Source organism: Trypanosoma brucei, chromosome 10 (genome assembly GCF_000002445.2).
Source record: "Trypanosoma brucei brucei TREU927 chromosome 10, whole genome shotgun sequence".
Lineage (NCBI taxonomy): Eukaryota > Euglenozoa > Kinetoplastea > Trypanosomatida > Trypanosomatidae > Trypanosoma > Trypanosoma brucei.
Window position 1 is genome coordinate 2646860 of NC_007283.1, and position 14317 is coordinate 2661176.

At 50.6% G+C, this 14317-nt stretch overlaps 5 protein-coding genes across 5 annotated transcripts, besides 2 other annotated features; all 5 read right to left on the reverse strand.

Annotated features, from left to right (window-relative positions):
* Window positions 1-406: 406 nt before the first annotated feature.
* Tb10.26.0920 (hypothetical protein, conserved) lies at window positions 407-1063 on the reverse strand (the record flags this gene model as incomplete). The annotated part of the gene is made up of 1 exon (XM_818228.1): window positions 407-1063. One exon carries the CDS (start codon window positions 1061-1063, stop codon window positions 407-409), a length of 657 nt encoding a protein of 218 aa, XP_823321.1.
* A 407-nt stretch (window positions 1064-1470) lies between these two features.
* On the reverse strand, window positions 1471-4470 carry Tb10.26.0910 (hypothetical protein, conserved; the record flags this gene model as incomplete). The annotated part of the gene is made up of 1 exon (XM_818229.1): window positions 1471-4470. The coding sequence occupies one exon, from the start codon at window positions 4468-4470 to the stop codon at window positions 1471-1473; it is 3000 nt and encodes a 999-aa protein (XP_823322.1).
* A 119-nt stretch (window positions 4471-4589) lies between these two features.
* Window positions 4590-4613: a sequence feature (AT_rich).
* A 571-nt stretch (window positions 4614-5184) lies between these two features.
* On the reverse strand, window positions 5185-9810 carry Tb10.26.0900 (hypothetical protein, conserved; the record flags this gene model as incomplete). The annotated part of the gene is made up of 1 exon (XM_818230.1): window positions 5185-9810. The coding sequence occupies one exon, from the start codon at window positions 9808-9810 to the stop codon at window positions 5185-5187; it is 4626 nt and encodes a 1541-aa protein (XP_823323.1).
* Window positions 9811-10006: 196 nt separating this feature from the next.
* Window positions 10007-10027: a sequence feature (AT_rich).
* A 2148-nt stretch (window positions 10028-12175) lies between these two features.
* Tb10.26.0880 (hypothetical protein, conserved) lies at window positions 12176-12856 on the reverse strand (the record flags this gene model as incomplete). Its single annotated transcript, XM_818231.1, has 1 exon — window positions 12176-12856. One exon carries the CDS (start codon window positions 12854-12856, stop codon window positions 12176-12178), a length of 681 nt encoding a protein of 226 aa, XP_823324.1.
* Window positions 12857-13468: 612 nt separating this feature from the next.
* Window positions 13469-14200, reverse strand: Tb10.26.0860 (HIRA-interacting protein 5, putative; the record flags this gene model as incomplete). Its single annotated transcript, XM_818232.1, has 1 exon — window positions 13469-14200. One exon carries the CDS (start codon window positions 14198-14200, stop codon window positions 13469-13471), a length of 732 nt encoding a protein of 243 aa, XP_823325.1.
* Between the last annotated feature and the right edge of the window lie 117 nt (window positions 14201-14317).

Here is a 14317-nt window from a genome sequence, read left to right on the forward strand (position 1 = left end):
CTGCTGCTGCCTTTTGACCTTGTTAATGTCACGGTAAAAGTTAATTTTCCTCCCGCTTTTTACACCTTTTTTTTCTCTCAGAATAAGTATTTTATGTACGGCACTTCTGCACGCCTCTGAGTAGCCTTATTGCCAGTCGTCGGACGAAAAAGGCGTTTCCTTGGTCTTACAGCATGTGGCTAGAGCCACGTTTTACGCAACACAAAAGTGCTCCTTCTAAATATGTAATACGCACCCAAAATCATTAAGAAAGAGAATGCAGAAAAAGCAGATTCATCGTGTGTTTTACAAATGTTCGATCAATGCTGCATGCCAGTTTTCACGCTTTATATATACGTGCCTGTTTGCGGGAGAGATATATGAGGCTCACGACCTTCCGAGACGAAGGAACACGGAACTTTATTTTTCACGATAAAGGTGGAAGACCATTTTCTTCCCACTGATGTAGTGCCTCCACCATCTCGGCCCGCCGAGGTAGCGCTAAAAACCTTCCAGGCTCTGTTACTATGTACTCGGTGGGAAGAAGGTTTAATTTTTCCTCAAAATGTTCCCTCACATTTTGCAGGCACTGACGCTCAAACTCGCGACTCCAATGTGGTCGACCCTCACCTCCCTCCTTCATATGTTGTTCCCCTTCCGTTGTCTTCCCCCGCGGCAATAAAAGGTGCGAGGTATACTCCAAGCACCTAAGTAGTCCAGCGTACCCGATCGCCTCAAGTTTGTCCGCATCACTAACAATATCACGAACACGCAGCCATTCGGTTGGAAGCACCGAGGTAAACCAACGTTTGCCACGTTGTTTTTCTGCAGAGAAGGACACTGCCTCTATGGTTTGCAGCGCGTAGGCATGTGACTCAGCCGTTTCAATGGTTGCGTTTCGTTCCTCTTTAATAAACGCCTCAACACGGTGCCTTAACGTACCGTCGGAGTCGTATTTGTGATCTGCTACGTCGTGTAGCATAGCCACGAGGATGACCCTGGAGAGAGTTGTATGCATATCTGTTGCTGCTACTTGGTTCTGCATGCACAGTATCAGTATAGCGCTCTCAGTAACCTTTTCCATGTGCGCCAGGCCGTGTGAGCTGTCACGGCCTGCGCAAGCCACTCTCACAAACTCCCTGCAGCGTTCCCACAGATGATAGTGTTGGGCCTGCATTTGTTTATGCTGTGCTAAATTTTCTGTGCGGAACCGCAGCGGCTTTGAAAAATCCGGAACAAGGCAGAAAACTCAGCTGCCCAATATTCGTGGCTGAAGGAAACACCAATTTTAGAAGGAGGTGTATGATCGCGGGAAACCTTGCAGTTTGTAGCCGCCAGGGCCCTCTACAGCCACCAACAAACAGGAATAGAAAAAAAAAGTTGAGGCTCCAAAAGTGAAGCAGAACGAGCGAATACGAAGGACAAAACGGGATAATAAAATAAATCGTGCGATATGTCGATTGTCACGCCGAAAAAATTAACGTATAGGGCCTACAGCCCCACACTGGCTTCTTGCGACGCATCGTACACGAGCGACAGTAAAGTCATATGGTCTATGCTCTCTATTCCACACATGAGTAACTCCACGGCGTACTCCTCAAGGAAGCTACTGAGAAGTTCTCTTTGAGTGCACCCTTCGTGCTTCCAACCAACGGTTGTGTAAAACTCCTGGAAGGAGTGTACAATGCATTCACGAATCATGCCGTCTCTCAAAAACGGCAAAGACAGCGTGGCTGCACACTCACGCACACCACCACAGCAGCCATGATCATGTTTTTCAGTGGTGTGACTGCTATCAGCGCTTTCAGCGAAATGACGACTCCGCGCAAGGGCATACTGGAGCCGAACCCCCGTTAGCAGTGGATGGTTTGGTGGTAGAATCTGTCGCAAGTCTTCAAGCAGTTCCTCGCAAAGCAGCAGAAGCATATGACTGTCGTGGGTTGTCAACTGGGAGCGAAGAGATAGCGCCAAACACTCCAGCCTTGTCTGCAGGCGGATATAATGTGTTGTGGGTAGCGCACAGGCAAACGAGTCTAAGTCCATCAGGCGTCGCAAAGCCGTTTGCGCTAGTCGATCTTCTCCTGCGCCATTATCATCGTCATCACTCCCTTCCTCCATCCCGTCAACCTCAATCCCCTGTACCTCCTCACTCGATCCAACTGTACCGGCTTCAACCTCAACCTCGCAAGCACTCGCGCCAACGCCCCCAAACGTGCTAGTACTTTCAAATTCTTCACATGCTTTGTCCACTGCGTTTGCATATCCTTGCAGGATACGTCTCGAGAGCGACTCGTAAGTGTCTGAATCTGCTCGTGAACAGTCGCTAGCATGCTCGTAGGACCGCTGACCCTTGGGAAGCGAAAGGTCCACCAATACGCAAGGATACGTGTGAACCCCCCTTGTGGGTTGCCGACCCGCACTACCTTGATACTTATCACAATTTTTTTGTGCATCCTCGGGGTCATATATTAGCTGCCTGCACTCAGGACATATAACACCCTCCAAAAGCGCGGTGCTTGACTTGCAGAAAGAGCAGCAGCAACAGAAACCGTTTTGCTCGTCCTTTAGAGTTTTCGGAATTAGTACTGAGGAAAGATACGATACAGTAATTTCCTCACCGGGCTCAATGTCGCGGAGGGCAATAACACAGACATCACCCTTCCCCTCTCCGAAGGAGCTGCTGCCTTGTGATTCTTCGCTGCACAGGGGCAAAATTATGGCATTAGGCTTACAGCTGTGGTTGATCAACGAAACCAACGGAAGGAGGGCGCGGCATGGGGTAAGCACTTCGGCCTTCGGAGTGGCTCTGAAATCTTGTGGTGCTTCAAGCGGAACAGAACACCGTCGCCAGCAGCACATGAGGTCGGCTAGATCACGTGCAATGGCTGCCTCATAGTCCACATTTTCCCTTCCCGCGCCTTGAGTTGGGTGCATCCCACTTTCACCCGAGAAAGGCATCATTGCAAGTAAGTGTAACGCCGAATGCATATCAGGTGCCTCAACAGGGTCACCGAGGAGCTTCCCAACTCGCAAAGCTTTGACAATGGAGGAGGTTGCTAACTCATCCTTATGGACGAAGCCCCCGCGAAGAAACAGTTCTAAGGCCCCGTTCACCACGGCAGCATTTTCACCGTCCGGGGCCTCCACAATGTCAGTGACCCGCTCCTGCTTCCGCTTTTGTGGTGACACTTGGCCAACAAGCAGCAGCGACCTGTCCTTCACAACTACTGCGCCCTCCATGATATGGTTTGTAGCAATAAGCCCAACACCGTGTTTGATGCGCCACCTGTTGCTGCTCGGTTCAACAGACGGATGCAGCAAGGGTGTACAAGCACTGTGCGGGGTATCACCTTCCCCATCCGACGATAGCCCCACACCAAACATTGCCAAACGAATTCGGCGAATCAAATCGTCACACGGCGCGTTGAATTGTGCAACCGCTATTTGCGCAGCCGTAAGGGCATCGATAAGGCAGCGCATGGAGGTTGAGAGACCCTCGCGGCTTATCCACAAAAGCTTGTGGCAACCATTCACACCCCCGCTCACCACAGTTTTGCCATCAGTTGCGTTCTGGTAGCTCCCCGGTACTCCCTTCACAAAAGACAAGTGCGAAAACAGTCGGGCCTGTTGCAGTTGGATGTCAGCCTTGCCAATATAAAGCCTTCGCAGCTCATCGTACCCTGCCGGAATGCGGCGAGAAAAGAGGTCGACGGTGGAATTAAGTTCATTCAAAAAAGCAGTGACTGTTTCCGCGTCGTGCAACTGGCGTTTGCACTCTGAACTTTGTGGTGCTGTGGTGGACAAGAAAAGGTCTTCAAAAAGCAACCATCCATCATCATTGTCAGAGCACATGGACGATGTAGCCTCCGCCTTTGGTGGGGTCATAGCGCTCACGGTTTCGGGCATCCACCACCACTCTGTCATAGGCAGCATGTCGTAGAGGCCGCCACTGCACAAATCAGGTTTGTAATCTGAAGTAAGCGTTACGTGAGCCTCGCACCAACGCCACGCGCGGGAAGCGGCGTAGACGCGGCGCCACCGACAGTGTAGAGTGCTCAGCGCACTGCACGTCTTGTCGGTGTTCGCTGCTCGCATCAGAGTTTCAATGATATCCACCTCTTCCTTTTCTATTCTTACTCTAGTAGCCGCATGAATTTCGTGCTGCGTGAAAGACTCAAGAATACTAATCACTGTCCGCATGAGTAGCTCGCCCGCATGCGTGAAGAGCTGGAAGGCCTGCTCCTCATCCCTACCGCTTCCGCTCTCGACGCCCAGCGTGCCCCATTCTCCTTTACGGTGCGCCTGCTCTGCTATTTCGTGCAGTTTTCGGCCAACGATGGTGAGGGATTCCGCGTCGTGCCCGCACTCTTTCAGACGTTTCCTCAGCGATTCAAGGTCTCGTGACTTGTCTTCCACCCATGACATCCCAGGTGGGTTGGCAACTACCCTGACATCAAACATTACAAGAAGCCCCACGGACGGCGGGGGCATGTGGAAGAAGATAAAAGAGGGGGAGAAAGTAGAGACTTTGCATGAGATCCGAATACATTTTACCCTTCGCAGGCAGCGAAGAGCAATAATAGTGACAACAATAACAACAACAACCGTTGATATTATATATATATATATATAAAGTGCTCTGTTTAAAATCCTTTCCACCACTATTTGCCCCTACCTTTGCAACTCTCAGAAGGTTAACTCCCCTTCAAGGGCGCACAGAACTTGCCCTCGTCAGCACCCGTGATCACTACATCGGGCTAAGGGAAAGTGGAAAAAAAGGTATCTGCAAAGAAACATCAAAAAGCAACAGGAGACCATTTAGACAAAAACTAGGATGAAGGTAATTGTGCAAAATACCACGGAGACCTCCCCAAGTTGGTGGTGAATTAGGTTGAAGAAGGGAGAAGGTCCCCGAGGTAAGAGGAAATGTTATAAACTGAGTGTGAATTCGTGTCTCTTACAATAACAAGCCCTCCGATGGGAGCTCTTCGGTAGGTGTCCGTCTAATAGTAGAAAACTATTTGGAAATAATGTGATAGCCCCCTTAGAAATTATCCACAAGCACTTTCTCGTCGTGAAAAGCGGCTTCCAACCCGATCAAAATACTTTTGATATTAACAAGCAGAAATCCCGTTATTCGTGCAAGAGTTAACGGGGCTTCTCGTTTCCTTTCAATGCCATGAAGAAGTGCAACCCTCTTATATCTCACGCCCGCTCCCCCGGGGGAGTGGCGACACTGTCGCGAAAACGGGAAATGGTATCCTCATGAGTGCGCTCCTCCGTCTCTGTTGATCCCGCATGCCCCATCCCATCATCTTCTACAAGAGCCACGTCGATATCTGAGGACGTTGCGTGCATCCTGGAAAATACAATCGCTGCAATAGCAAATATTACAACCACACCGATAAAAGAACAGACCACGAAAACTTGAGAGTTTTTACCCCAAACTGATCGGTGCACGGGGTCCTCTGTCCATCCCCCAACAAAAGCACCTCCTCCCACGACGAGGTACCCCGCCTCCTGCCGTTCTCCCCATTCATCTTCCGAGAATCTAGTTTCAATGCCAATAGGATATATTTCCTCCCCTTTGCTCTGCAGTACCTTAAGTGTGCAGGTGATGGTGCTCGCACTCGCGCTCAGTACATCACACAAGACGGCTGCATCTGATGTATCATCTCCAACAATTACCCGGTTGTATTCAGCGCCAACTGGGTTGAAGTTATTGCCATGTAGTGTCAACTTGGTGTCATTCACACACCACGCGCTGATAGAGGCGCAGGATCCCGTCACGTATTCCACCGACGGTGGAGATGGGTGAACCTGGAGCGTTGTGAAGGAACCACTGGAAAACGGCACGGCTTTACCCCCGCTTGAAACCACGGCCGTCCAGTTGCACGCCAGAGGGGTATTCACGTGTACCTCACACGTTAGAAGTTCCTCTGTTATGCTCAGCACGGAACAAAATGGTTTCGTGCAATCCGGTCTGGGTGTTCCCGAGGACGTAAAGTTAACAGCGTATCCCTTCCGGGGATCAAACCGTCCGTAGAATTGAGCCACGACACCGTCACGCACCATCCGCGGTCGAATGGCCGCCACAATATCGTCCGCCGGCGCCGGTGGAAGCGTCACTGTGATATTTATAGGAAACCCCACAACCTTTGACGATTCAACACGCACTGTTGCAGCTGTATACGGTGGCAGGGAACACGAAAGACAGACACACAGACAACTGATGCTACCGTTGTAGCCGTATAAATCCTGGGTAAAGGGGAAAGACACGTTAGAGTATATGACAGCAACGCCATCGGTGCTGCGGGAAAACTCTTGATGGCATTTGTGTGTGCCACAGTCAGCTGGGGAGTTAGGGTTGCCTGTTGGGATCAAAACGGCGTCACCGAGTTCCAGTGCACTTCCCTCTGCCTTAAATGCAGATGCTTGCGTTCCCACCACCTCCTTTGGTGTTATCGACAGAGTGCGGTACTCCAAACGAGTTGCAGCAAGCGTGCCGGTCATGTTAGGGTTGTAGGCTATCATGTAGAATGACCCAATATTGAGGGGAGGGACAACCACCGCGTTCTTCTGAGCAACTGGGAGCACACCAGAAAAACTCAATGATGGCCTCTGAATCTTGGCGTATTCTCCTTGCAAAAATCTTTCCACCATCGACTCGTCGGTGTCAGTGCGTAAAAGAGAAAAATACCACCCATCCTTCACACCTTTCACAGAGAGGCTGCATGGGGAATAGGCCAGGCAAGCAACCCGGTTGACCAGTATCTCTGAACTCCCATTTGGCAAGGCGGTTGCTTTCCCCCTCGTGAGTAGGCTCCAGGACTCTCGTACGAAAGTCAATCCACCAGTACGATACCTAGCGTCGTTTTTAGTGCTGCTTGCCGGAACACCTCCTTGTAAATCACCTACGATGGGTGTGGACCGTGTGACTCCTTCTGGCATCTTCACGACGACACGGTCGGGGGCCGGGGGGAAGTCGTACGTATAACCAACCCTGCCGCGTGCACGGTTGGGCGGGATGACGCTTAGCCACATAGGTGGCGCTGGAGTGCCGCCGCAACATGCCACAGCCAGCTGGCCTAGGTGGCGATTGTGGGGGTCCTTCGCTGGACTCCACCTTCCATCGTCCTTACGCCACGCATGGCAGAGCAGTGTTTTGTTGCCGCGTTTTACGGTAATTTGGGCCCACCCATTTTCTGCGGAATTTACAGGAACCCAGAAGGATTTTTGTGGGGTGGATGCTGCCTCTCTCGGGGCGACGCCGAGTGGGCATATCTCGGATAGTGAGCAAAGTTGCATACCGTTTTTCTTCCTGCAAGTGTTCTGTGCACTCTCCCACGTTATTTTACCCCGTGCAGCATGAAAGACACGTGATTTACCCGTCGTGTTCAATTTTAGTATTAATCGATTCCAGCCCCTCGCCAACCTAACCTGGTAAAGATAGTGCCCTACGGAAGACGATGAGGACGAACCAACGAATAGACCATCCACCCACAATCCATGATCTGCATGGGAAGCCACACGTATCCCCACTTTCATCTCCTCCGCTGCGTACAGCGCAAGTGCCCTATACTGGTTGAAGCTTCCACAAATACTCTCGCCCCTCCAGAGACCATTTGTACTTCTCTCCGCCACCCACTCGTACTGGCGCCTCTCACCAAGCACCCAGACACTCTCCGTAGATAGGATCATGGAGCTAGGGCGCGAATCCAAAGGAAAGTCTGTCAGCTGAGCACTAGGCGACATTTCGGCCTCCAGATCGTGTGGAATTGCTCCTACAGTCGATTCTTTCTTAACAAGTCTCATCAGAGTCAGCACCGGTGCTTCCGCCTGCACGGGAGTGAGGTAAGGTGGAAGATCGTTACCGAGTGCGTTGACACCCTTAACCTCGCAGCTTCCAAGGTGGATTTTAAATGAAAGGAACCAAGAATGACCATTGATAGCAACGGTGCGGAGAATAATTGAATGCCACCCCGGTGACAGGTAAGTTGTAACACTCTCTTGCTTTCTTTCCGTACCATTTCCTCGGGAATAAGCAGGCGTGCTGTCCAAAAATAAGTCCGTTTCACCTTCAGTGACAAAAGTCCAGCAAACCGACGCGAAGCTGTTACGGCCGTTGTGAAGGGAAAAGGCAATGTATGACACAGCCGACCCTTTCCCTTTGTGGAGATTCACTCCATACACCGGTATTTTCCCGTCGGGGGATGTTAGTGTTGTCCACGTAAGGTTTCCTACCTTTCTCCCAGGCTGGGGAAAAACTCGCAGCACATCAACAACACTCCCATCGAAACCACCGTAAACGAAGTCTACCCACTCTTTTCCAAGATGGAGAAATTTGGAAACGTGTAGGTCGTCCATCAGCTCATAAGCTGCGCCTTCCATACGCGGTACACCCCTGAGAGAGTAGCCAACAGCAGTGCCAACAACACGCATCCAAAACTTGGATGTAGCGAGCAACTCAGTTCGGTTATTGACACTATATTGATCAAAAAACAACTTGATAAACACCTGGTGGAAGCCTTCAGTTAGAGAGACGTCAAACGAACTTTCATTCGATGGGTCGGCACTCCGTGGAGTGAAGCGTTTACCGTCGACATACACCACCGCTGTGGCATCGAAACCATATCGCACAGTGACACGCTGGGTCGCAGCACTATAAAGAGAAAAAGCGTAGAATTGCAAACTTCTGTGCGGCACCTTCGCTACAAACACACCATCGTCTGCGGCCAACTCCCGCCACACATCCTGCAAGAAGTGCTCGCTGTCAATGCGCACCATACTCCTGCTGCCGACCTGCGGTCGAATTTGTGCCTCACCGCCAACGACAGTGGGAGCGAACCAATCCCTTTCGAGGGCAGTTGATCTTTCCACTGCACGTATTGCCGTGCCCGCTTCACCAAAATGCAGCAGACGTGGGACAAGTGCGTCAGGGTATGCTGACACGTCGGCTGGAAGCCGCCCAACAACATTCAAAACAGCTTTCAGTATTTTCGCGTTCGCGGTTTCAGGCCCATTCACAACTTCCACGACAATTACATACTCCCTAGCACCTTCCGCTGGGGGGCCGGCGTAATGTGTATAACGACCTGTTGGGCTCTCCGCGATGGTGGTGTTACCGTTTGCTGTGATACGGAACGTCACATTTCCTTGATACGGCTCGCTGTGTCTGTTCCACACGTTCACTTCAAATACAACTGGACCATTGACAACCGCAACGGTTGGTTTGAACCTCCAAGCGAGGTACAACGCCGGTTTTGTTGGAACGAACACTAGTCGATAGGGCCGCCCCCATGCTGCAGGCTCACCAGGCGTCAAAGCGCAGCACCCGCCGGTATGACTCGTATCATCGTTGTTATCTCCCCAGAACGAGAGCGTCCTCCCACCACTTTCCTCCGTGTATCCTTCACCTGAGCCACCAAGGACACCGGTGTCTAGCGGTTCGGACACCACGCGTGTGTAACCATCCCATGCGGGATCACGCGGGTCTCGCGGGGCGTACACGTAGTTCCGCGTGGCGTTCATGTTAGTGAGGAGGTTGCACAAGGTGACCCCAGGAAGGGGAATGAGGTGATCCGCAAATGAGCCCATCTCGACAATCAAGACGTAGTTGTGTCCATGATAATCATACTCGACACATGGTTTCATGTAGTTCTTACCTCCATCGAATCCGTTTTGAATATCATCTGTGGTGATTCTGCGGGTACCGTCCAGGTTACCAACTACAACCCCATTTTCGGCAGCTGAAGCAAGTACGGGCAAAACCGTAAACACAACAATAATGGCTAAAACATTTAAAAAAGTGCCTGGGGGGCTTAGTGCCATGAAGAATGCATTTCCCCTCCTCCTTTTTGCGCAAGCACACTTCATACTCGTGGCGGAGTACAGGTCTCCCTCCTCACGTTAGTGCGCTTCCCTTTCCACGCACCACCTTCTGCACCGCAGACAACTCACGCCGCGATTCGACAGCTGTGCTGCTCGCTCGGCGTAGGGAACGAGCGGCAGAGTTTTTTCAAACCCGATAAATATAAAATATTTATTTCGGTGCCTTCTCTCCCTTTCAAATGGTAAACCCGTCACTTTATTGACAAAACAAAGGCGCCGTTCCTCTGTCTGTAGCGCCACCTCCTGAGGCGCCTGTACCTTTAGTTCCCGATACGTGTAAGGGTCTCCCTTTAAAAAAAAAAATACAGTCGAAGCGGCTAACTGACTTCCAGTTAAAACAAACTGGATACGACAAACTCGAGTGAGTTTGTTATGCGCACATCCGTGTGTGTTGTGAGGATAAAAGGGGGTTAAAGCAAGCAAAGATCGGGGGAAAGAGGAAAGAAATGGCTCTGGCGCAAGGAGAACTAAGTGTTTCGCGCGTTGTTAGGGAAACATCCCAGTGAAGAAATAAAAAAACAAAACGTTTCCGTGTGCGTAGCGCAGGTCCCATGTAACGCCTGCCTTACCCCACATCATGTATCTCGACTAACCTTTTTCCAATGGAAAATATAAGCAAGACGTTATCCGAATGATCGTGTCCTGACACCGGCTACCGGGTGTTGCTTTAGGGAGGCAGTGGCCACCGGCAATTCTTTTCACGCAACACGAAGGGTGAAGTTCTTCCAGTTACTCTGGCAGAAGGAGCTAACACCGCGTGCAACTTTATCTCCATTTCCGTCCCCTTCCAGTTACGATCCCCAGGAGCCACCAATCAAGGAATACTTCGGTCCCCACAGGGAAGTCGTTGAATGATGTTATCGTGAACGGTGCCACCTACTTGTCTTTTACCAAAAGACGAGACCGCCGAGGTATAGGGGGAAAGGTTCTAGTTTCCTTACTTGCATTCCTAGTTCCTTCTATCCTTATCAGTATGCAGTAAAGGCAAACCCCCTAAAATGGGAAAAGAGAGCAAGAGCTCACAGCGGAATTGTGATGTAGACCTGCCAGAACACACACACACACATACATCGTGCACTATGCAGTAGAGTACTAAGTTGGTGTGTCCCCACCCTATGTTCCGCCTTACCGCTCAGTAAATACTGTGTTAATATATATGCTCTGTACGTTGATAGAACGTCGTTGTCAGGGGAGCGAGAAATAACGGACCACACCTCCGACTACCACCATCTACCTTACTTAGCACGGATGTTGCTTTAGTCTCATCTACCCTCCTCCCTTTCACCACTCAAACATCCGTACCCTATGGGCCCCTCACTGTTAATATCAGTATGCCACTAGTAAAAGCTCATCCCCTTCATCCCTCAACCTCGCACACTGCCGTTACCGAGCTATCGGAGCGGGAGACGGATCGTTGTCGCACGCAGTTGAATAACCATCCACGGGAGATTAGCTTGGTCGATACAACTGTAAGAAAATCGGGGGAGAAGCCTTCCACAAAGACCAAACAAACGATTCGAGGTAGCAACAGCCACACAGGGAACTCCAAAATTATCTCCGCTCGGATCTCGTATTATTTTCTCTTTAGCTTTCCTTCTTTTTACCCTGCATGTCCCATTCCACTCCATTTGCTTCCCTTCCTCCTTTATTATATATTTTTTTCACTTTCCCGTTCGATTGCTTCCCTCGCCCATTTTCGTCGGCATCAGCCTATTTAGACATGCAACTGCTGGAACGAAGGAGTGAAAAGAAAACCGAAAAAGACTGAAACGAAACAAGAAACAAAACAAAGGGGAAGGCACTGACCATCATCCCCCTTCTACCACACGCGCCAGCTTACTTACTGGCGAGAGTAAATCCCACATGCTGTGTAGCGTGCAGTCGATACTGCAAACAAGCTGTATTTTTGCTGGACGACCGAGGAAGGGGGGGATGAAGTGAGTGACTCTAAGAGAGTGATAGGGGGAAAAGAGTAAAAAAAAAACAACAACACCACAACCATCATCGCCGAGAGAAAAGAGGGGGTTGGAGAAAGAGTCATAGAGATAGCTCGGAATATGGGGCACAGGTTCAGAGAGCTCAACATGCGGTGGGAATGCGTTCTCAGCCCTTACGGAATGTCACGAAAGCGAAATTCTCACATGTTTCGTTCCAAGTGGAGCCCGTATTGGTAAGGATTCCCCTCCCGTTTCACCTTGCTCCCTTGCCCCCAAACTTCGACGTGCCACGCTTCCCCTTTCCTTCCTTCAATTACATGGCCTCTATAAACGAGAACGTCCTTCACTCCACTGCGATTCATATCTCCTCAACGAATCAGCCTATACATCTGCGCGATGTCATCCTCGTCAGAGTCTTCCTCATGTTCTTCACCATCCTCCACATTAAAGAAGTGATGATTAAGCCATTCTGGTATCAGTGACGAGTACTGTTCTCCGAAGAAGGTAACACTTCCAGGCCCTACCACCTCCAATTGCACAAAACCATCCACATCAAATCGTATGTCCACATTGCTGCACAAGTCACTCATGCGGGGAAGCACCACGGTGTACACTCCACCAAGCCGCACCTGCTCAAGCTGGAAAAGATTGTCAGCGCCGATTGTTCTCTTGCTGCTGCCCTCACTTTCGAGATTGAGGGGCCCCGCAACTGTGCCACAGTTTCCGGGAAAACCCCACGGAAAGCACGCAACCGTGTGGCTCTCCATCTTCCCTGAAGCACAAAGTGTCGTGAGGTTTGCAAGGGTTATCTGACGCAACGCGGCATCACCGTATGTCTTAACTCTTGAGGAGAGCTTCTGCTTCCTTGTTTGTTGTTGCCTTTTCACGTACGATTCAACTTCCTCCACAGTAGGTGGTGTGAAGGCGATGTGGGTCACCCGCACAGAGCTCCGAACCTGCTGTGCTGCGCACTCTTCAAAAGAGTACGGCCTTTCCTCAAGGACCACAACGCGAAATGACGTCGCCGTTATTTCATCACGCTCTTCCATTCGTATAGTTAACTTCTCCCCTCCTTTGTTGATACGCCCTCGCTTGCCCACAGCCGAAGTGTACCTGGTTATACGCACCTTATCGTTGGTTTTTTCCCAACTGGGTATTTCGTGTCCTTCGGCTCGTCCCCTTCAGTATCTATTGCGTATATTGGTTGTTCAGTTGCTCCCCTACTACACCGCCGTAATGGGAGCAATAACTTCTTAGCGCAAAACAAGAATGACACGATGCGAACCGAATGCCGAAACCGTAAAGATGTTGTGAGGACGAAAAGCACTACTGTGGAAGCCTGGTCCTTTGAAATCAGCACGCGAGCAAAAGGAATGACAAGTGGAGAAAGAGATAAGAAATAACACAACGAAAAAAAATAGGGTGCTAAACAAACTGACGGAGGTGGCCAATAGTACGCAGTGCACTCAAACCACATTTCCACCCTTTTTCCTTTCACACGATGAAAGTGTCCGCATTACAAAATAAACACCATAAACTTAGTAGGTGGAGGCGAGCTGGCATCCCATACCACGGCAACAAACGTGCATGAGATTGTGTGCAACAACCCTTTTCAACAACATTTGCCTCGATGCTGTTAAATCAATAGGCAACGAAATTAGTTAGTCCTTGCCTTGCCGTTGCCTTTCATGCGAGCCCCCGCGCTCCACCTCCTCAACTTTCTGCACTTCTGGTACCCAGTGCCGTGTCGTCCGTTCAATCATATCCCTCAGAGTTGTCTTGCTGCTCCTACACTTACGGCACGCTCCCAGCATCTCAACCAGCATCACTGAATCCGCAAGCCCAACAAAGCGAATGTCACCACCGTCAGCTTGAAGCTGTGGTCTAATCGTGGTAGAGATAAGTTCTTTCAACACCACCACTACCTCAGAATCGCCATCCTGTGGGATGGTATCTGGATGCGGGTGAGGAGCATCTGCGTCGATATGAGCCCGACCACTGTACAGGTGATCCGTGAGAAGGGCGCTAACATGAAGCTTTAGCTCACTCCAATGTGTGCTGCGCACCAGATCACGCAGAGCGGCCTCATCCACTGAGTCTAGTGCAACCCCGCCCTGCGAACCTAGATTATCCTCGGTGTTTTCGCCGCCACCGTCCACACTTTCGTTAGGGTCATTGCGACCAGAAAGTGTTTTTACCTGCTCGCAGTTTTCTTCCATGGCGTCCATAACCTTCCGCTGGAGCGCCGCTGACCGTTCGGCCGTTTCTTCCGGTGTCGCGGTGGGATTACCGCCGAGTCTAACAGCGTACTGTCGCACTGCAGCCGCCGTGTCGTCATCGTCCACACGGCGCACCGTCACAAAATCCCTCCCAATGGTAACTTCCTCCACCATAGGGAGATTGTGGAGAATGTGCTTGGCAAGGGGCGATTGATGGCAGTTGTCAAAATCGAAACGAAGTGTATTTCCACTTTGTGGGAGAAATTCGACGCCTTTGACAAAAAACTTATA